Source organism: Syngnathus floridae, chromosome 8 (genome assembly GCF_059516105.1).
Source record: "Syngnathus floridae isolate MCC-2025c chromosome 8, RoL_Sflo_1.0, whole genome shotgun sequence".
Classification (NCBI taxonomy): Eukaryota; Metazoa; Chordata; class Actinopteri; order Syngnathiformes; family Syngnathidae; genus Syngnathus; species Syngnathus floridae.
Window position 1 is genome coordinate 15451592 of NC_142420.1, and position 23515 is coordinate 15475106.

At 46.3% G+C, this 23515-nt stretch overlaps 1 protein-coding gene across 11 annotated transcripts in view; it reads left to right on the forward strand.

Moving 5' to 3' along the window:
• The window catches only part of LOC148394684 (homeobox protein PKNOX1-like), an 83256-nt gene that overhangs the window by 41482 nt on the left and 18259 nt on the right, over positions 1 to 23515 (forward strand). For 10 of the 11 annotated variants that reach the window (XM_088382769.1, XM_088382771.1, XM_088382770.1 and 7 more), the window contains 4 exons: positions 12951 to 13122; positions 14724 to 14924; positions 15003 to 15147; positions 15247 to 15344. In XM_088382769.1, the coding sequence (XP_088238895.1) occupies positions 12951 to 13122; positions 14724 to 14924; positions 15003 to 15147; positions 15247 to 15344 (616 nt within the window). The remainder of the gene's footprint in view (positions 1 to 12950; positions 13123 to 14723; positions 14925 to 15002; positions 15148 to 15246; positions 15345 to 23515) is intronic. The other variant, XM_088382768.1, reaches the window with a different exon arrangement.

The window sequence follows — 23515 nt, forward strand, 5'->3', positions numbered from 1 at the left end:
GTACAGACCAAAATATGCATGTAATGTAATTTTCGGACTAAAAGTCGCGTTTTTTTTTTATAGTTTGGGTGGGGGGGTCGACATACTGAGGAGCGACTTATATGTGAAAGTTTTCACAAATTTTCAAATTTCAAAAAGAAAAAAAAAGTGAAACTGCGATAAACGAACCGCGATGTAGCAAGGGATTACTGTAATTTGAATTTCAAGTGACGTCAGCGGCGCGGTGGTTGTTTACATAAAGGACAAAGATTCGATCACGGGATGACGAAGATGACAAAGGGCCCCACGTACTACTGACATCATTAGCGGCTTTGTTTGTAAGTGACACGGAGGATGAAGAGTTTGAAGGATTTAATGATTTTGAGTGACACAGAAGGGTTGAAAAACTATGATGGCTTTTACGCACGCTTGGTCCTACTCTACGGAGCTCTGTTTCACCTCTGTGGATGGAAATCGGGGGCCGGCGCTCGGCCGGGTGGCTGTCCGGGGATGGTGGATGGGGCTCGGACATGGCTTTTACGCGTGCCCAGTCCTATTCAATGTAGCTCTCTTCCACCTCCATGGCTGGAAGTGCCACCTCCGGGGATGGAAGTCCACCCCGCCACATGCCTGGAAGTTGACGCCGGTGCTTGGGGCCGTGTGGCGGTGAACTATTTGTTATAGTTAGTTGATATATTTTATTTCGTGTAGCAACTTGTACGTACATGTTTTTATCGTTACAGTTCAGTAGTTGTTCGCTCGTTGAACTCTTTTTTTGTTAAATAAAGAGCCGTTTACCAAACCCATGTTTTCCTTGTACTTTGTTAACGTTACAATATAGTTAGTAGTATACTAGATCTGTGGAATAACGACGAGGCTGACGTCAGGGCGCACACGCGGCGTTGTTGACAAAGGACGAGGAATTTGATCGATGGATTTAATGATTTGGACTGACACAGATGGTTTGATAATATTATTGCTTATATAATAGTTATTTGACATATAATTTATATATCGTTATATGGGCCTGTGGAATATTTTGAAGTGCAACCGCCATCAGCGGTGCGCACCCGGCCGGCATTGTTGACATAAAGGACGATCGATGGATTTAATGAATTGGAGTGACACAGATGGTTTTATAAATGTGTTATTTATGTAATAGTTATTTGAATAATTCTGGTTGTTACGTCAGGCCCGTTCTCAGCTCTTCGGTTGTGTTTATGTCACGTTAGCATACCTATCGTTTAGCCTGTTGTTGCTCGTTCATGTCTGTTCTTGGTGTTGGATTTTGTCCAATAAATTTCCCCCAAAATGCGACTTATACTCCGGAGCGACTTATATGTTTTGTATTTCACGTTATTGTGCATTTCATGGCTAATGCAACCTATATTCCGGAGCGACTTTTAGTCTGAAAAATACGGTATTGTCTTAAATATTTTTAGGAAATATGGCAGTATTATGAGTCGTATATTTTTATATTATAAACAGACGCTTGTTGTAACTTCTTAAAGCAAAACAGCATTCTTGCCTATCAGTATTAGTGCACACACGTAGTCAAGACACGCAAACACAAACGGTATTTGGAGATTTGTAACCACCTCCGACCAGATCAAATGCAATAAAGGTTAGCACAGGAGAAGTGGAACTTTGAAGGACACTTTTTTTTCTTTCGCAAGAAGAAACGCTGTTGTGTTCTTGGTCTTCTGTCTCTTTCTGGTGAAAGTCTTATTGTCAATTAATAGAATAATCAGTGCCATCCCGGACACGTCAGTGTTAAGGAGCAGCTCTGCTCCAGTGACTTGGAGCTGTTGGTGTTAAGCTACCTCCCGAGGGAGTTTTCACATGTTATTGCTATAACTGTGTACATCCCTCCCTCGGCTCTCGCTGCTACCGCTACGAACCGGATCCACACTATCGTTTCTAAGCTTCAAACTCAGCATCCCCAATCCCTCCTCATCATCTCCGGGGACTTTAATCATGCTTCCCTGGCCGCTTCCCTCCCCACCTTTACGCAATATCTAAATTGCCACACCAGAAACAATAGAACTTTGGACCTGTTGTATGCTAATGTCAAGGATGCATACACCTCACCGTGTGTGAGCAACCGGCTTCAGCTGAACACCAGCAAGACGAAGGAGATGATTGTGAGCGACAGGAGGACAGCACCCTACTTCACTCCGGTGAACATCCAGGGATCGGACATTGAGGTAGTGGAGAACTACAAATTCCTGGGTGTTCGCCTTAACAACAAACTGGACTGGCCTGATCACACCCACACCCTGTACAAGAAGGGCCAGAGTCGCCTCCACTTGCTGAGGAGACTAAGGTCCTTCGGTGAGTGCAGGGCTCTCCTCAGGACCTTCTATGACTCTGTGGTGGCCTCAGCCATCCTCTACGCTGTGTTCTGCTCGGGTGGAAGCAGTACGGACCGGGACAGGGAGACTAAATAAGGTGCTCAGGAGAGCGAGCTCTGTCCTGGGCTTTCCCCTGGACTCCATTTTTTTTTCTTTTTTTTAATTTTTTTTTCTTAAAAGGTGCATATTTTCTGGGTCCTTAGGTGTCCCTAAGTACGAATACGCCGCGCTTTTTTGTTTATGACGTCGCGTACACGAGATATGCGGCATCTATATATAGACTATGGGCTAATACGTGCACAAAAATCGGAGCATTCTGACGATTTACAAGCGTAACGCGATGTTATTTATTTGAATGTTCAGAGTTAGTTGTGTTTTACACGTAACAGCTGTCTGCAACATGAAAGGGACCATTTCCGCAATTTTCAATGGGCATGCATGTGCAACGCCTCCAGTCAACAGCGGCCGTCTGTATGGGGTATGGGGACCAGTCGTAAGAAAATGCCGAAGTTTCTATGAACACAAGTTGGCTTTCACAGCTGTATTTATTGGCAACAAACTTTCTGTGAAAACGGTACAAAACCATGGTACAATAAACGCAGTGGACTGAAGATTGCAGTACCATAAACGCAGTGGACAGCCGTGATTTGTTCAGCCTTGCGCCGCCACTTCCGGTCAGAAAACGGATCAGTGCTCACACATTCTGTTCCGGCTGGTGGTAACCACGGAAGCACTTCATGCACAGTGCCACGCGGCACTTGGAGCACGCACTGGACGGACGCGATTTGCAAGTCGGCAGTGCGCACTTTCGGCCTTGCTCCGCCACTTCTGGCCAGTGCTCCATGCCGTCGAAGCGTGAGTCATCGGCAACTGCGCACAGGCGTGGTCTGCCCACTCTCCGAACTCGAGTGACGCCTGGTGCTGCAAGCAGAGTTCGGGCCACCTCGCGTCGGAAGTCCAGCAGAGACATCCCGCTATGCTCATCCAGCCGGTGCAGCACCCATGCGTTGAAGACGGCCGCGTCCAGCATCCAAGTGAATATCGGCCACCACCACTTCTTCCGACGCATGTTGATGCGGTAGAGCCCGATGCTCTGGTCGGCGCGGTCCGTGCCGCCCATGCTGCGGTTGTACAGCTGGACAACAAATGGCTGGTCCACTGCCACCCTCTTCTTCTCCTTTGCTGACCAGCGTGACGCCTTCTGCAGAGGATGCTTGGCGGCGAGGGTGCAGGCGATGGTGACCACGGCGTTATCCTTCCACCGAGTGAGCGCAATCTTGTTTGCCGTGTCGTACACGACAGACACGGCACCACGCGGCTTGTTCTTCATAGCTTTCTGATCTGTGATCGGGCAGGAGCGCGGGATGCGGTTTTCTCGGATCGTCCCCGTGCAAGCGTAGCCCCGCCTGCGCAGCTCTGCAACTAGCGGGAGGCCGGTGAAATAGTTGTCAATGTAGACGCGTAGTGGAAGTGCACGCATTCCACTTCAGAGGCATCTCCACTCGCCCCCTGGTAGATGTCAAAGCGGAGCAGGAAGCCGCTGGTCCCACTGTTCAGGCACCAGGCCTTGAAGCCGAACCGCACCGGCTTGTTTCGGATTGCTTGCTTGCATCCGTGTCTTCCAAAATATTCGATCATTGCCTCGTCCAAATCAATATTGCAGTCCATTGGATACGCATCCCCGAACCGAGCGTTGAGGATGTCCATCATGGGACGCAACTTTGTCATCCGGTCGCTGAGGTTCAGGTGCGCGTTGTCGGCGCAGTGAATGTAGCGGATGATCTCCTCGAACCTGTTGCGTGATATGGCCCCAGCAACGAGGGCGCACTGGAGATCTTCATCTGTGCTCCAGTAGTGTCGGCGACTGGGGAGAGAGTGGTACCCCGAGAGCAGCAAGATCCCCAACACGCGCTTCAATTCTCCGATGGTGAGCTGGAAGTTGGAGTCAGTCACCGCCGCATACTTGATGGTCTCTCGAACAAGGTGAGGATATACATCAGAAAGGAAGAAGTCCAGCTTCTGATTTGCGCTCTTTCCGACGACAATCGTGGGGGCGGCGAGAGGGCTGGCGTCCGGGAATTTTGTCAGGCGCTTTTTACTGTTGGTCCATTTGTACTCCACCCCATCTTTTTGCGAGCGTTTCTTCGCTCGTTTCTTCGAGGTGGAGGCCTGTTGGGGCTCCTCTTCTTCTTCCGTGTCGCCATCATTATCTCCAATCACACGTCCGTCGGCGAGGACCGCCACGGCGGGAGCGCAAAGCTGCCGTCCCGAGAGATTATCGATCATTCCTCCGCCGTCTTCCTCGCCGCTGTCTTCATCAGACTCCACACTGACTGCGGGGGGAGCAATGAAGATTTCAGCCACAGCTGCGTCTTCATCTTAGATTGCATCGAGGACATCCAGCACCGATTTTGTACGCGTAGACGCCCATAGTCTATATATAGATGTTTTGCATAAAATAATACATGGAGGAAATACGTCAGGGCGAATCATCACAACAATCACATCAGTCAATAACCATTATATGATAGTTGTTCCCTAAAAGTTTCACGCCCCTATGTCGATTCTATCATAATATTCCCGAGCTTACCTTTGATCATGTTCCATCGTGAATCGCAACTGTCCGGCTTCGATCACCTAGCACGACTGACTCATACACTGGGCAGATGGCAGCGATTCCGTTTTCGACAGGCGAAAGACTGGTTATAACCTGATACAATCGGCGCGAATGTTGGTCGTCATTTGAGGGCGCCAGATGTTATGGAAATTAGAGCGTCTACATATAGACTATGGGCAGAAACTTAAATCCATCATGGACAACACCTCTCACCCCCTCCATGAGATTGTGCGGTCCCTGAGCAGCTCCTTTAGCGGCAGACTTTTGCACCCTCAATGTAGGAAGGAAAGATTCCGCAGGTCCTTCATTACCACTGCTGTCAGACTCTACAACATGTGTGGCACCTGATCACGTGTTTCGTCTCTACCGCTACTCGTGAGACTTGTCTTTGTCCTTGTCTGTTATTTATCCATTTTTACATTTCCCCGCTGTGGGATGAATAAAGTTCTATCATCATCATCAGTCAGTGTTTAAGAATCTGGTAAGACCAAGGGTGGGCAAACTTTTTGACTTGCGGGCCAAAATGGGTTCTAAATTTTGACCGGCGGGCCGAACCAGGAGCAGATGGATGTAGTGTTTGGGTGAAGTAATACAAATGACATGTAAAGATTATTGCATAAAAGGTTTTTACTTTTAGTAGGTAGTAAAGCATGGATGTTCAAAAAAAGCTTTTTGAAAACAATTGCATTTATTAACAGCATTAAAAAAATATTTCACCAAAAAACCACTCAGTGATTCTCATTAAATACGACACTGTTAGTATGAATAATAGTTTCCATCACTTCAGCGCCTGCAGGTCAGATTTATGAAATATGTTCATCTAATGAGGCGAAATCACATCAAATTGCAAACATTCTGACCAAATACAGCATCTTGAAGAATCAGTGAAAGAATACATCTAAATAAAGAAATCAATAGTATTGTTGGTCTCCCTTTTTTGGTAGTGGATCATGGGCTGGAGTCAAATTTGTTGTGGTAATTCTTTGGACAGAGCCGATGTGTCGGTCCGTTAACCTGTAAAACAGATTCAGTTGAAGTTGGGAAATTGTGTAAAATGTAAATAAAAACAAAATACAATACAATACAATACAAATCCTTTTCAACCTATATTCAATTGAATACACTACAAAGACAACATAATTAATGCTCAAACTCCATCCATCCATCTTCATCCACTTATCCGGGGTCAGGTCGCGGGGCAGCAGCTTAAGGAGGGACTCCCAGACTTCCCTCTCCCCAGCCACTTATTCCAGCTCATCCCGGGGGATCCCAAAGCGTTCCAAGGCCAGGTGAGAGACAGTCTCTCCAGCGCGTCCTAGGTTGAACCTAGGGTCTCCTACCGGTGGGACATGCCCGGAACACTTCCCCAGGGAGGTGTCCAGGAAGCATCCTGATGAGATGCCCGAGCCACCTCATCTGGCTCCTCTCAACGTGGAGGAGCAGCGGCTCTACTCCGAGTCTCTCCCGGATGACCGAGCTTCTCACCTTATCTCTAAGGGAGAGCCCGGACACCCTGCGGAGGAAACTCATTTTGTCCGCTTGTATTCTGGATCTTGTTCTTTCGGTCACGACCCATAGCTCGTGATCATAGGTGAGGGTAGGAGCCTAGATCGACCGGTAAATTGAGAGCTTTGCCTTTTGGCTCAGCTCTCTCTTTACCACGACAGACCGGTACAGAGTCCGCATTACTGCAGACGCTGCACCGATCCGCCTGTCGATCTTGCGCTCCATCCTGCCCTCACTCGTGAACAAGACCCCAAGATACATCAACCCCTCCACTTGGGGCAGGATCTCATCCCCAATCCGGAGAGGGCATTCCACCCTTTTCCGAGCGAGCACCATGGACTCGGATTTGGAGGTGCTGACCCTCATCCCGACCGCTTGACACTCGGCTGAGAACCGCTCCAGTGAGAGCTGGAGATCACGACCTTAAGAAGCTAACAGCACCATGTCGTCTGCAAAAAGCAGAGATGCCATGCTGAGGTCCCCAAACCGAACACCCTCAACGCCTCGGCTGCGCCTTGAAATTCTGTCCATAAAGATTATGAACAGAATCGGTGACAAAGGGCAGCCTTGGCGGAGTCCAACCCTCACTGGGAACGAATCCGACTAACTGCCGGAAATGCGGACCAAACTCTGGCATCGGTGATACAGGGACCGAACTGCCCTTATCAGTTGGTTCGGCACCCTGTACTCCCCGAAGCAGCCTCCACAGAACTTCCAGAGGGGCACGGTCGAACGCCTTCTCCAAGTCCACAAAACACATGTGGACTGGTTGGGCGAACTCCCATGTCCCATCGAGGAACCATGCCGAGGGTGTAGACCTGGTCCACTGTTCCACAGCCAGGACGAAAGCCACAATGCTCCTCCTGAACTCGAGATTCGACCTCCCGACGGACCCTCCTCTCCAGCACCCCTGAATAGACCTTATCAGGGAGGCTGAGGAGTGTGATTCCCCTGTAATTGGAACACACCCTCCGGTCCCCCTTCTTAAAGAGGGGAACCACCACCCCAGTCTGCCAATCCAGAGGCACCTTCCCCGATGTCCACGCAATGTTGTAGAGGCGTGTCAGCCATGACAGCCCCACAACATCCAGAACCTTTGAGAACTCTGGGCGGATCTCATCCACCTTGCCACCGAGGAGTTTTTTAACTACCTCAGTGACTTCAACCCCAGAGATCGAAGAGTCCACCTCAGTGGCACCGTTCGGCGCGACCCACGTAAGGACTACCGGCATCATTAGCGGTGATCATTTCTAAGTGACACGGAGGACAAAGAGTTTAAAGGAATTAAGGATTTTGAGTGACATAGAAGGTTTGAAAAACTATTATGGCTTTTACGCACGCCCGGTCCTACTCTACTGAGTCGCGGGCCGGCGCTCGGCCGAGTGGCTGTCCGCGAACGGTGCATGGGGCTCGGACATGGCCATTACGCACGCCCGGTCCTCTGCCATGGAGCTCTCGTGTCTGGAAGTCCACGCCGCCACACGCTTGTAAGTTTGTTTTGTGGAATAAAGAGCCGTTTACCAAACCCACATCTATCCTTGTACTTTTTTAACGCTATAATATAGTTATATACTAGATCTGTGGAATAAAGACGAGGCTGACGTCAGGGCGCACGCGCGGCGATGTTGACAAAGGACGAGGAATTTGATCGATGGATTTAATGGATTTAAAGTGCACGGATGGTTTGATAATATTGCTTATATTATAGTTATTTGAAATATAGTTTATCTATCGTTATATGAGCCTGTGGAATATTTTGAAGTGCAAGCGCCCTCAGCCGCGCCCAGCCATTGTTGACCAATGACGATCGATGGATTTAATGAATTGGAGTGACACCGATGGTTTTATAAACATGTTATTTATGTAATGGTTGTCCTAAATCACTCTATATGTTACGTCAGGCCCGTTCTCAGCTCCTCATTTGTGTTTGTCACGTTAGCATACCTATCGTTTAGCCTGTTGCTATCGTATCGAATGATCGATGGATTTAATGAATTGGAGTGACACCAATGGTTTTATAAACATGTTATTCATGTAATAGTTGTCCTTAATCACTCTATATGTTACATCAGGCCCGTTCTCAGCTCTTTGTTTGTGTTTGTCACGTTAGCATACCTATCGTTTAGCCTGTTGTTGCTATCGTTTAGCCTGTTGTTGCTCGTTCATGACTGTTTTTGGTGTGGGATTTTGTCGAATAAATTGCCCCCCAAAATGCGACTTATACTCCGGAGCGACTTATATATGTTTTTTTTTCACTTTTTGGGGCATTTTATGGCTGGTGCGACTTATACTCCTGAGCGACTTATAGTCCGGAAAATACGGTAGGTAGTTTGATGAGCTTCTCTCAGCTTTTTCAGTATTTTTTGCCGCCTGTCCCAACTTCTACTGGACGTGTTGCAGCCATGAAATTCTAATTTATTATTTGGCAAAAAACAATTAAGTTTAGCAGTTTGAAGATGAAATATGTTGTCTTTGTAGTGTATTCAATTGAATATTGGTTGAGAAGGATTTTTAAATCGTTGTATTTTGTTTTTATTTACATTTTACACAATTTCCCAACTTCAACCGAATCCGGTTTGTAGATTTGTGACAGGCTTTGTTGACGTTCATGTGGCTGAACGTCTGCTCACACACGTAAGTCAAGCCAACTTGTCCACTCTTTTTTATTATTCGTCACTCAGTGTCCACCTTTCTTTTCCTTGGGCCACTCATTTTAATGGAAGGATTCCAGGAGAAGATTTGTGGGTGGCATTAGCGTAAAACTGTATCTTAAAGCTCAGCGCGCGAATGACGAGAATGCTGACATCACAGCCCACACTCGAAATTCGGCACTGATGGAAATAGAGCAAGGAGTGCGCCGGGTCCGTACTAATTATTACGTACACGCACTTGTGAGTGTGCACTGAGCTTTCTGACACGGCTTCCAGAAGTAAATGCGTGGGTGGGCGCTTCCCCATCTACTGGGGAAACATAGTCATTGCAGTGAAAATTACCCCAAAAAAATATTTAATAATACAACTTATTCAGGTTTGGCGGACCGGATTAAACGGCCCTGTGGGCAGGATGTGGCCCACGGGCCGTAGTTTGCCCATGTCTAGGTTAGAGCATACTTAGAACCGCTCAATGAAAAACAACTATAGATGGACAGCTTGAGTAAAAAAGATTTGTAAAAGGACCAAAAGATGGAACTCTGAATACTCAAATATGCATCTGTGTTAGTTTTCATAGGTTAGGGGTAGGCCTTTTTGCCATTAAAGGAAAAAACTCTATTTTTTTTCTTTCTCATAGACAATTCCCGTATTTTTCGGACTAGAAGTTGTCTTTTTTTTTCATAGTTTGGGTGGGGGGGGGCGACTTATACTCAGGAGCGACTTTTATGTGATTTTTTTACAAATGTTTACTTGATCATTAACACATTACGTACTTACTAGTATAGTTAATCACTTTACATGTTATTTTCACTTTAAACCGCATGAGGGCGCACTATGGCTGTGGAATAATTGGAGCCTCACTGACAATCAGTTCCATTCACTGACTTCTGGAGTCAGGAGATTTTATGATTTGTAGTGACACAGATGATTCGATAAACTTTTTATTTATGTTCTTTTACATATAGTGTATTTAAATTAGCAACGCATATGTTGTTAGACTTCAGTAGTTTCCGATTGTCTCGTGAGGCCGTTAAGGCAGCAGGAGAGGGGGGGAGCGATCCAGTGTGTTGGCTCATATGTTGAGCTCTTGTTTTGTGAAATAAAGAGCCGGTTACCAAACCCACGTCTTGCCTGGTACTTTGGTAACGCTACAATATAGTTATATACCGTATTTATTCAAATTATCGCCCAGGCCGATAATTAGAGAAGGTTTATGTCCAACAGAGGGGGTGGGCGATTAATAGAGAACACTTTTTGTCTGATCGCCAAGGGGCACTGAAATGGGCGATACGTATATTTTCCTTATGTAGTATGCAATGTCTGCATCTCACTGGTGTTCTTATCACTAGAACAGCGGCTGTTTTGATCTACCTCTAACAGCGGGGTGCATCAGTTGACGCTCCATCGATGCGACATGTCGCACATCAAATGTTGCACACGTCATGTTATCACGATCGTCTTGTTCGAGTGCGCGCCCCAATAACGTAGTTGTGTGAGGATATTGTAGCGGAGTGACGAGTGTAATTGCATCATAGTTTATGGAGAAAAACAATTTAAAAGGGACATTCGACGTGCTGTCAAATCAGTCATATTTAAACTTGCGCAATGACGTCCACATGCGGTTGCGGAGGAAAACATAAGTTTTGGGGGGAATTTTTAGCAGCATGGGAGATAATTAGAGGTATTAATGTTTTTTATTTATGTCATCGCTAACACACACTGGGTGATTATTAGAATATGGGCGATAATTAGAATAAATACGGTCCGTAGATCGACGATGAGGCTGACGACAAGGCTGACGTCAGCGGCACACGTAGGTCGGGAATCAACAACTGTTTTGTTTTTTGACACAGAGGATGAATATTCCGGTGGATTTAATGATTTGGAGTGGCACGGATGGTTCGTTAAAATTGTTGTTTATAATACATTTATTTGATATATTTAGTCTGACGTCAGCAGCGCACGTAGTTCCGCCGTCAACAGCCGTGTGTGTTTTTTTTATTGACAGGATGAATATTCGATGGATTTAATAATTTTGAGTGTCACGGATGGTTCCTGAAAATTGTTCTTTATATTACATTTATTTGATATATGTATCTAGTCCAGGGGTCACCAATACGGTGCCCGCGGGCACCAGGTCGCCCGTGAGGACCGCATGAGTCGCCCGCAGGACTGTTCTAAAATTAGCTCAAATAGCGGCACTTGTCAGTGAGCTGCATCTATTCATTTTACAGTTAAACCTCGGTTTCCGATTGTCCCGGTTCTCGAACAAATTGGTATTTGAACAAAAAATTCGAAGGTCGAACCTCGCGAGATGAGCGGGAGGACGCGAGAAAACCCGACCGCGCGGCCCGGATGCCGACTGACTCCGTAGTTATTGTATTTTCGTTACTTTGAGGAGTGTATTAACCCTTGATCATGCCTCCAAAGAAAGCAACTGGGAGCAGTAAAGCCATCCTAAAACACAAAGACGCTCTTAAAGCAATGCGACAGTGAGCGCCCGGCGCGCTGCAGTTGCGCAATCGGACCAAATTAAGCTCCCTGCACACTGAGGTGCATTTAAATTTTGGAAAGTACAACAGGACTTCAAAAATGTTTTATAAATTTCAGCGACGGCTCTGTCACAATAATGCGACCAGTGCGGTGCAGTTGCGCGGTCGGCGACGCGCTACGGTTGCGCGTTCGGCGGTCGCTGCAGTTGCGCGATCGGACAAAATTAAACTCCCTGCGCACTTAGGTCCACTTAAATTTTGGAAAGTACATCAGGACTTTGAAATTATTTTCTCAATTTCTACATTTTTTTTTAGTCTTCGAACGGACTAAATTTTTTCTATTATTTGCAATGGGAAAAATAGATTCGGAATTCGACTGATTAGCTTCTCGAACCGCCTTCTGGAACGGATTGTGGTCGAAAACCGAGGTTTGACTGTATTTTTGCTATTCTTGTTAAAATCACACTTACATGTGACCTGGAAATGACAACAATAACACATAGTGAAAGCTAAATTGAGCAAATTAGCTATTTCAGAAGTGTGTGTCAAACTGGTAGCCCTTTGCCTTAATCAGTACCCAGGAAGTAGCTCTCGGTTTAAGAAAGGTGACCCCTGATCTAGTCTGACGTCAGCGGCGCATGTAGTTCCTTCCGGCATCAACAGCCGTGTGTGGTTTTTTTCAGTGACACAAGACGAAGATTCCAAGGGATTTAAAGATTTGGAGTGACACGGATGGTTCGATAAAATTGTTGTTTATATTATTGTTATTTGAGATATAGTTAATATATTGTTATTTGGGCCTGTGGAATAATTTGAACTGCAACTGACAACGAGTCCGACGTCAGCGGCGTGCTGCACACGCGGTGTTGTTTAGAGAAAGGAAGACAAATTTGATTTATGGATTTAATGATTTGGAGTGACAGATGGTTTGATAAACGTGTTTTTTATGTTATAATTATTTGAATAACTGTTAATATTATATCAGGCCCGTTCTCAGCTCCTCGTTTGTGTTTATGTCACGTTAGCATACTGTATCGTTGGCCTATTGTGCTGGTTCATGTCTGTTCTTGGTGTTGGATTTTGTCAAATTTCCCCCAAAATGTGTCTTAAACTCCAGTGCGACTTATGTTTGTTTTTTTCCTATATATTGTGCATTTTATGGCTGATGCAACCGTTACTCCGGAGCGTCTTTTAGTCCGAAAAATACGGTAATTACCTTTTGAATGATATCTACCAATAATTGAAATACACCATGAAATTAATTGATTTTCAAAAGAAACTCAGTGTGGTATGGCTTTACTGTTAAATGATTAAATGATGTGTTAATGACCTATACGCTTTCCTTTTGCAGACATCCCCTGTTCCCTTTGTTGGCTCTGCTATTTGAGAAGTGTGAGCAATCCACTCTTAGTTCTGAATGCATCACCTCTGCAAGCTTTGATGTGGACATTGAGAATTTTGTGCGCTCTCAGGAGAAAGACGGAAAGCCCTTTTTCAGTGAAGACCCAGAACTCGACAACTTGGTAAGCTTACGTCATATGACCAAAAATGATAACCCTGCTCTATATTGTCAGTTTGGGTTCAAACCTCTCTATATTATAGTCTGAAAGGTTAAATGCAAATGCAGTAGTGGTCGTAGATCACTACTGCATTTGCATTTGGCTTTGGAACCATTTGAGACACCTGACTGTTAGGGTGTATTCAGACCTGACTGTTTGGTCCGCTTTAAACGGACCAGGGTTCGATTGAAAGGCTGGTCTGGACCTTTTGTGCAGGTGTGAATACACGCAAACAAATCCTGGTGCGGATTAATGAAACCGACCGAGACCCACTTTTTCAAGTGGTCTTGGTTCGCTTCCAAACAAACTCTGGTGCGGTTCGCTTCAGGTATGAATACAAACAGCGAAGCTCCGCACCAACATCACAAATATGCAGAGCAGGAACACAGCGCGTAGGACTCTCATGTTTTCCTCCGTTTCTGGGTTTGTGCTCTGTGTGCCGCCCTGGTCATTGCTGTCCAATGGGAGCACAGATCGTCACAAGTGTGGATGTGTACGTATACTTCACTTGCAAAATGTACAGTCTGAATAGGAACCGCACCAAATGAAAAAAATTAAGTCCGCTTTTGGTTCGGACCAAACAAGCGGACTAAAGGGTTTTTCTGGTCTGAATACACCCTTAGATTTCACACATAGAGCTGGTTTATTCAGGTTGGGTATCAATCCTCATTCCGAAATACCTATTCCGAACCAGTATTTTATAACGGGTACCAGTGCCTGAATTACAGGTGTCAAACTCAAGGTCTGTAGGCCAGATATGGTCCATCACATACCGTAATTTTCGGACTATAAGTCGCGTTTTTTTTTCATAGTTTGGGTGGGGGGGTGACTTATACTGAGGAGCGACTTATATGTGAATTTTTTCAAAAATTTTCAAAATTAAAAAAAAAAAAAGTGAAACCGCGATAAACAAACCGCGATGTAGCAAGGGATTACTGTAATTTGAATTTCAAGTGACGTCAGCAGCGCGGCGGTTGTTTACATAAAGGACAAAGATTTGATCACGGGATGACGAAGATGACGAAGGGCCCCACGTACTACCGGCATCATTAGCGGCTTTGTTTGTAAGTGACAGGGAGGACAAAGAGTTTGAAGGATTTAATGATTTGGAGTGACACAGAAGGTTTGAAAAACTATTATGGCTTTTACGCATGCCCAGTCCTACTCTACGGAGCTCTCTTTCACTTCCGTGGATGGAAGTCGGGGGCCGGCACTCGGCCGGGTGGCTGTCTGAGGACGGTGGATGGGGCTCGGACATGGCTTTTACGCACGCCCGGTCCTACTCTACGGAGCTCTCTTTCACCTCCGTGGATGGAAGTCGGGAGACGCATTCCAATTCAATTTTGGATAAATAACTGAAGGACAATATAGTGATGACAGTGATAAGTTTGGTTATTATCACAAAGTGAATGACTGTTTCATCTTTGGTTACTTCGTTTGTCACAAAGTATGCTTGTTTTTGACTTAAGAACTTTGTCATTTGCATTGTTTACAATACTGCTTTACCGTGTTTACACATATTGTGGTCCCTTTACTAAAATGTGGTAATTTTTTGTGTTCTGCAGATGGTAAAAGCCATCCAGGTGCTGCGGATCCACCTGCTGGAACTGGAGAAGGTGAGTGACCTGTGTAAGGACTTCTGCAGTCGTTACATTGCTTGCCTCAAGACTAAGATGAACAGTGAGACCCTACTGAGTGGAGATCCTGGTAGTCCTTACTCCCCTGTTCAAAGCCAGGCCCCAAGTTTCTCACCAACCAAATCCCAGGTCAGTTGTCTGTTTTAAGTCACCCTCATAATGTTATTCTGAGGTTATCATAATCAATCCAAGCTCTTTTTTTATAAGGTCCCCTGCTCCATCTCAGGGAGTCCTCAAGGTCAAATTGTGGTTCCGGCTTCAGCCCTGCAACAAGGAAATGTCACTGTCACAGCAGTAAATCCCACCCAGGTGGTTGCAGGTATGTCATCATGGCATACTACTACACCGACAGGTAACTGTCCTGTTACAGCTAAAATTTTATGTAGAAAATGGCACTGTGATTAAGTATTCTATCGCCAGAAACTCTAATGCATTTGTGTGTTCCAACCAGGCGGAACAGTGTATCAGCCTGTAACAGTTGTCACTCATCAAGGCCAGGTCGTAACACAGGCCATTTCCCCAGGAACTCTCCGTGTCCAAAACAATCAGGTTTCTCATTTCTCTCTTTGAATTTTTTTTTCTTACATTGGTGTTAGTGTACCGCCGGAGATCCCACATTGACGTCTTGATGGCGGAAAGGAGCAGTATTGTAAAATTTAAATATCTGGTGTTCCCATTTTTGTGTCTATTTTTGTATTTGTCAAAATAATCCTCTATGACTGTTTAATGCTTGGACGCATGTCATGTAATGTGAACAAAGGGATGGCTATTGTTTACAAATACAGTGCACGCAGGCACCTGTACCTACCATGTCACTGCGCATGTGCTAAGTTAAACTGGTGTGTTGCATCTTGTGAATATGTCATTTACTGAAAAATTCATCGTCCAGCCTTTTAAATATAATATACAGTAGCTCTCTTTTTACACGGGTTTTATCACTTGAGCTCTTCAGTGTGAAACCCCGTGGTCTCGCCGGTAGAGCTTTTTGGCTATTGTTCACAAATACGTACAGTAGCTCTCGGTTGTTATCGCGTGAACTCAACTCTCAGCGTGAACCCACGTGTGCTTGTGGTCTCGCGGGTGAAGCTTTCCGGAATCCCGCTGTGCACGAATGCAGTTGGGCGTCATGTGGGTTTAGAACCTGCTAAAAAGCAACACAAACTTTGTCCGAGTACCGAGGGAAAGATTTCCCGATATTTCGCGTCAAAAATTGAATAGGTCGATAACAGAGGCGGCGGACTTCCAGGGTTCCACTGCACTTAATTTTCAAAAAATTACAGTCCCATTGTGCCACCGTCCCAACGTGCCAATACTCCAACGTTGTCAGGGCTGCGATGGCCCTTTATAGCTGCTAGCAGCTTTAGGTAGTGCCTGAGCAGTGAGCGCTGCGAGGCTTGAGCAGGGACTGCTGCAAGTTTTGAAATGTTTTTGTCGAAATTATTATTTTGGCCTGAACAGTGACCGCTGCGAGGTCTCTATTGTCCATCCATCCATCCACCCATCCACCCATCCATCCATCCATCCATCCATCCATCCATCCATCCATCCATCCATCCATCCATCCATCCATCCATCCATCCATCCATCCTCTATTCCGCTTGTCCCCACGGGGGTCGCGGGCGTGCTTAAGCCTATACCAGCTGTCATCAGGCAGTCGACAGAAGACACCCTGAACCGGTTGCCAGCCAATCGCAGGGTCCCTATTGTTTTTGTAAAAATTATTATTGTTAGGGCCCGAGCAGCAATTGCTCCTATGCTCCCTATTATTTTTGTAGAATTTTTTTTTTTCTCTCCGTAAAGGATCACATTTTTGACACTCTAAACATGCACAAAAACTCACAAGGGACTAGTGAAAATTTTAATATTTTAAAGTCGTCATAAACAATGAAAATAAAATTGCTCTGTAGCACCACCGAGAGTGTAAAAATGAAACACAGTCACAGACTCATTGACCTAGACCTATGAAAATTGGCAGGCATGTTTAGCATCCATGCCAGCCATAGTCTAAAATGAATCGGAAAAGAGTTATGAATTTTTAACGTCCAATTTTGGCCTGTTTTTGCACATTTGCAAAAATCATATTTTTGCACCCTTGTCCAAGAGGATTCATTCAATTAAATTTAAACTTGGGTTGTACCATCTTAAAACCTGGGAAAACTGGGATTTTTCTTATTTTCTTTTAAGTTTTCAAAATACAATATCACGAGGGCGGGGCAACACACAAGGAAAATCTTAATAACTCCCTTGCACATGATCTAAAAAGAATGTCACTACCTGGACATCTAAATGATAATATTCTCTTGTACCTATAGCACCACTTAGTGGTGACAAAAAAATCAGAAAATTCCACTTCACGGAGCCTGTTTAATGAATCCAACTTTTAATTTGTCACAACGGCCTCAATACGTTGATCATGCCCTACGCCAAACCTCCAAATTTTACATGTGATGATAGTCCAGGTATCTATGAACTTAATATTCATCGTAGTGATTGCGCCACCGACTGGCGACTGGAAATAAACATTCTATTCATTAATGACAGCGAGAAAGTGGAAGCAGTAGTCAAATCAGCCAACTTAGTTGCCTTTCAACTAAAGGCAAGAGTACCAAAATAAGTCTTTCATCATGCCTTGAATGTTTCTACTGAGATAGCAGCTCTGATTTTCGTAGATAAGGGCATTCCAGAGCTCTGGTGCCCGAAAAAAAAATGCTCTCGAACCTGCAGACTTTTTTTATGCACTCGGGGTCGCTAAAAGAACAGCTTTTTGTGAACCAAGGTTTTGGGACGGAACATATGGTACCACTTGTTCGACGAGATAAGAAGAAGCCTAGCTGTATAATATTTTATAGGTTGGTAACAGAACATTGAAGTCACATCTCAAGTGAACCAGGAGCCAATGCAAGTTGGCTCGTATCGGGGTAATATGATCAAACTTGCTCATCCTTGTGAGGAGCCTATCTGCAGCTTTTTGTACCAACTGTACCAAATAGACTTTTAATGCTAAACATACAAAAACCAGACAGCAGTACGTTACAATGATCATGGCCCAACGTAACAAACGCATGTAATATGATTTCTGCATCACGAATTAAAAGATTGGGACAGATGTTAGTGTTATTGCAGAGGTAAAAATGCAGTTCTTGTAATGTTCTTAATGTGTTTTTGAAAGGAGAGAGTTGGGTCAGAGTTGGGACATCACATGTTACATTAACATGGACTACATGGTGGGGGCTCTCTGAGAGGTAAGATCTAAAGTAGGAAAATGCTGATCCCCAAATACCAACACACATTTCAAAGCAATCTAATGTGTTATGATCAACAGTGTTGAAGGCAGCACAAAGATCGTATTGATGAAGTATTGGAGTCTATAGCTCGAACATCGTTAGACACTTTAGCAAGAGTTATTTCAGTAGATGTCAGCTATAAAACGAGACTGAAAAAGTTCAACTCGATTGTTAGAAGCCATAAGCTGTTGCGCTACGACTTTCTCAAGAATTTTCTCAATGAATGTGAATTTGAAATCAGCCTATAATTACTGAGACACAAATAATAGCGGTCAGTGCCAGTGGACAGTAATAAATTAATGCTCTTTATGACAGAGGGCCCTACAATTTGAAATATATCTTTAATGAGTTTGCCAGGAAATGTGTCGAGTAAGCAAGTTGTCTGTTTTGCCGCACTAGACAGTTTTGTATGGCTCTTAAGGGACACTTTTTCAAAATAGGAGAGGCTTGTCAGATATTTTCAGCCTCATTAATTTTACCTTCATGAAATTATCAAGTGAATAGGCGCTATCTAAGGGCAACTGCTGTTGCATTATCTTGGCCACAATATCAAACAAGTATTTAGGGTTGTTTTTATTTAGACCGATAATTCTAGAGAAATAATTCGTTTTTAGTGGTTGAGGAACTAAACACCTTATCGTGGTGGAGGGGTTTGTGTCAGGGTTGACAATTTATTTTGATCGTATGATTATGTTGAAATGTTGCCTAGAATCATTAACTCTGTTAAAACTTTCCTCCTTTCCTTGACTTGTTTGTTGAAACTTTCCAAGGTTGTGCAAACATTCTTGCTTAGCTTGTTGTCTCAAGATGCTCCACTCGTGTCTGTTTACACAACTTTGTAAAACAAAGAGATAAGACCCTCTGCACTGACTAAACTAGTCTGCAGAGGTGACCCCTGAAACCTGTTCACCCCCACCACCAGCATACTTTCTCTCAATAAATAGTCCCTTGCAAGAGGCGAAGGTTAGCGTGCTTTCACCTCTATACCACACAGGGTGATGCAAGGGTAAAGTTAAAGTCCCAATGATCGTCACGCACACATCTGGGTAGAGTCCAGAAGGAACTCCTGCTGAAGATCAGGAACGGGAAGGAGAACTACGGGAGGAGGCTGGAGAAGCAAATGGAGCTTAACAATGCCAGAAACATCTGGAGGGTCTGTAATCCATCTCAGGCCATGGTAAAGGGGTTGATAGGAAACCAACTTGTGGGGACAAGGACTGGGCGGATGAACTCAATCTGTTCTTCAACAGATTTGATTCTGCTTCCCCCCACCCCTTTACCCACCCTGCTCCTACTCCTCACCTTTCCCGGTCTGCTCCCCCCCTGCACCTCAGCCCGCCATCTTCAACACTCCAGCCCTCCCCCCCCCGCCAGCTCACCAACCCCCTCTCACGCCCCCAAAGACACTCTTCGCTCCCCGATCCCAGTCTCTCCCACCCTCCTCTCCTTTACAGATCTTCAGGTGAGGAGTCAACTCAGGAAGATCAAGGCAGGGAAGGCCCCAGGCCCAGACGGCATCTGTCCGAGACTGCTCAGGGACTGTGCGGATTGGCGTGGTCATGTACCTGTTCAACCTGAGCCCGAGCCTGAATAAAGTTCCAGCTCTGCGTGGTCCCCGTACCGAAGGTGCCGCGCCCCAAGGAGCCTAACCACTTCAGGCCTTTTGCCTTGACTTCTCACCTGATGAAGACTATGGAGAGGATCATCCGGCGTCACCTGCGTTCAATTGTGGGAGCACAGCTGGACCCCTTGCAGTTTGCTTATTGGCCTGGTGTTGGGGTGGACGATGCAGTAATTTATTTACTGCACAGATCACTGCTTCACCTGGAGGACATCGGGAGCACTGGGAGGATCATGTTCTTCGATTTCTCCAGTGCTTTTAACATCCAGCCGTCACTGCTCAGGGTGAAGATGAAGAAGGTGGGAGTGGACCAACACCTGGCTGCATGGACTACAGACTTCCTCACCAACAGGCCGCAGTACATGAGGTTACATCGCTGTGGAATACAGGACGGTCATCGAGGCCTTTGTCAGCTGGTGTGAGCTCAACCAGCTTCAGCTCAACACCAGCGTCTGAAGGAGATGATTGTGAACTGCGGTAGGTCAGCACCCCACTTCACTCCGGTGAACATCCAGGGATCGGACATTGAGGTAGTGCAGAACTACAAATTCCTGGGTGTTCACCTTAACAACAAACTGGACTGGACTGGTCACACCCACGCCCTGTACAAGAAGGGCCAGAGTCGCTTCCACCTGCTGAGGAGACTGAGGTCCTTCGGTGTGTGCAGGGCTCTCCTCAGGACCTTCTATGCCTCTGTGGTGGCCTCAGCCATCCTCTACGCTGTGGTCTGCTGGAGAGGGGGCAGTACGGACCGGGAGAGACGAAGACTGAATAAAATAGTCAGGAGAGCGAGCTCTGTCCTGGGCTGTCCCCTGGACTCCATAGAAGTTGTGGGTGAGAGGAGGATGTTAGTAAAGATGAAATCCATCATGGACAACACCTCTCACCCCCTCCATGACATTGTGCGGTCCCTGAGCATCTTCTTCAGCAGCGGACTATTACACCTACGGTGTAGGAAGGAGAGGTTCCGCAGGTCCTTCATTCCCATTGCTGTTAGACTCTACAACACGTGCTGCACCTGATCATGTGTTGGTTTCCTTCCGTTTCGTCTCTACCGCTACTAGTGACACTTACTTGTCTTTGTCCTTGTTTGTCTGTTATTTATCCATTTTTACATTTGGCACTTGTTTCTTGTATTCTTGTACGCTGCTGTAACAAGAAAATTTCCCCAGTGTGGGATAAATAACGTTTTATCAATCAATAAATCAAATGTTGTGGGACTGTCCAAGCTGACACGCCTCTACAACATTGCGTGGACATCGGGGACAGTGCCCCTGGATTGGCAGACTGGGGTGGTAGTCCCTCTTTTTAGGATTGGGGACAGGAGGGTGTGTTCCAACTACAAAGGAATCACACTCCTCAGCCTCTCCCTGTTAAGATCTAGTCAGGGGTGCTGCAGAGCAGGGTCCGTCGGGAGGTCGAATTTCGGATTCAGGAGGAGCAGTGTGGTTTTCGTCCTGGCAGTGAAACAGTGGAGCAGCTCTATACCCTTGGCAGGATCCTTGAGGGTGCATGCTCAACCAATCCACATGTTTTGTGGACCTGGAAAACGCGTTCGACCATGTCCCTCAGGGACTTCTTTGTGGGGTGCTTCGGGAGTATGGGATGCCGAACCCACTGGTAAGAGCTATTCATCTATGCCAGGGTTTGGTCCGTATTTCCGACAGTCAGTCGGATTGGTTTCCAGTGAGGGTTGGACTCCACTTAGGCTGCCCTTTGACACCAATTCTGTACATAATTTTTATGGACAGAATTTCTAGGTGCTGCCGAGGCGTTGAGGGTGCCCGGTTTGGGAAACTCAGCGTCGCGTCTCTACTTTTTGCAGACGACGTGGTGCTGTTGGCTTCTTCAGGCCGTGATCTCCAGCTCTCACTGGAGTGGTTCGCAGCCGAGTGTGAAGCGGTCGGGATGAGGGTTAGCACCTCCAAATCCGAGTCCATGGTCCTCGGTCGGAAAAGGGTGGAATGCCCCCTCCGGATTGGGGATGAGATCTTGCCCCAAGTGGAGGAGTTCAAGTATCTTGGGGTCTTGTTCACGAGTGAGGGCAGGATGGAGCGTGAGATCGACAGGTGGATTCGATGCAGCGTCGGCAGTAATGCGGACTCTGTACCGGTCCGTCGTGATAAAGAGAGAGCTGAGTCAAAAGGCAAAACTCTCAATTTACCGGTCAATCTACGATCCAAATCTGAGACCATGGTCCTCAGTCAAAAAAGGGTGAAATGCCCTCTCCGGTTCGGGGATGAGATCCCACCCCAAGACGGATTCACCATGGTCCAAGCAGGTAGGACCAGGAACAGCAGTAAAAACAAAGGAGGCGGGATCACCGTGTTTGTAAATACCAACTGGTGCAAGCTGGGACACATCACCGTCAAAGAGCAAGTCTGCACTCCAGATATAGAACTGCTGGCGCTAGGTTTGAGACCAGACTTCTGTCCGACAGAGTTCTCACTTGTTGTGGAAGTGACTGTTTACATTCCTCCGAATGCGGTCTCGGCGCGTGCAAATGACGTCGTCCACTCTTGCATCGCAGGGCTACAGGCTGTGCACCCAGATGCTATTGTGAATGGGGACTTTAATCACATAAATGTGGGAAAGACACTGACGGACTTTACCCAGTATGTCACATGTAAAACAAGGGAGGAAAAAATATCAGACAAATTCTATGCCAATGTAAAAGGAGCTTACACATCCACAGCTCTTCCACCACTAGGGGCATCAGACCACAGCATGGTCTGGATGGAACCAGCTTACATCCCTATAATAAAGTTGCCTGTCACCACCAGAACTGTCCAGCAATGGACAGTGGATGTGGAGGAGGAGCTGTGGGCGTGCTTTGAGACACCGACTGGGGGATGTTCCAGGGAGGACATAGACGGTCTTGTAGACTGTGTCACGGACTACATCAAGTTCTGCGAGCAGAGCATCGTCCCCATTAAAAAGGTGCGGTGCTTTCCTAATAACAAGCCGTGGATAAATGCCAACATCAAGGCCTACTTGACGAGGAAGAGGAGGCTGTTTAAACCAGGGGACACTGAGGGAGCCAAGGCCGCTCAAAAGGAGGTGAAGAAGGAGCTGAGAGCAGCTAAAGACAGCTACAGGAGGAAACTGGAGGGAGGGCTGGTGGCCCACATCTCTAAGGAGGTGTGGAAGGGGTTTAAGATCACGGGTCTCAAGCAGCCACATACGGTAGTGGAGGGGACCCGAGAGCAGGCAGATAACCTGAACTGCTTTTTTAACAGGTTTGACCAACCTATCCCCTGTCACCCCCCACCGTCCCCCTCCCTCTTCCCCCTTCTCCATCCCAACCCAGGAAGCTGTATCCCCCACTTCTCCTGACCCCCTCACATCCCAGCAGCAGGTGCCTCCCACCACCACCGGTTGGAAACAGGGAGCATGCTCCGCACCGAGAGACGCCCACAGCTTAATAACATCTGAGCGGGTGAGGAAGCAGTTCTCCAGAGTGAACATGCACAAGGCCAGAGGACCAGATAACATCAACCCCAGGGTACTGAAGGGGTGTGCTGGAGAGCTAGCAGACGCATTCCACCATCTCTTCGGTCTATCTCTAAGACTGAGGAAGGTTCCACAGCTCTGGAAGACCTCATGCATCGACCAGGTGCCAAAGAATGGATGGCACAGCACTCCAAACGACTACAGACCGGTTGCCCTAACATCTCAGGTCATGAAGATCTTGGAGAGGCTGGTGCTGCAACATCTTAAACCCCAGGTGAATGATTACTTGGACCCCCGGCAGTTTGCATATCAAGAGAATGTGGGGGTGGAAGATGCCGTCATCTACATGCTACACAGGGCCT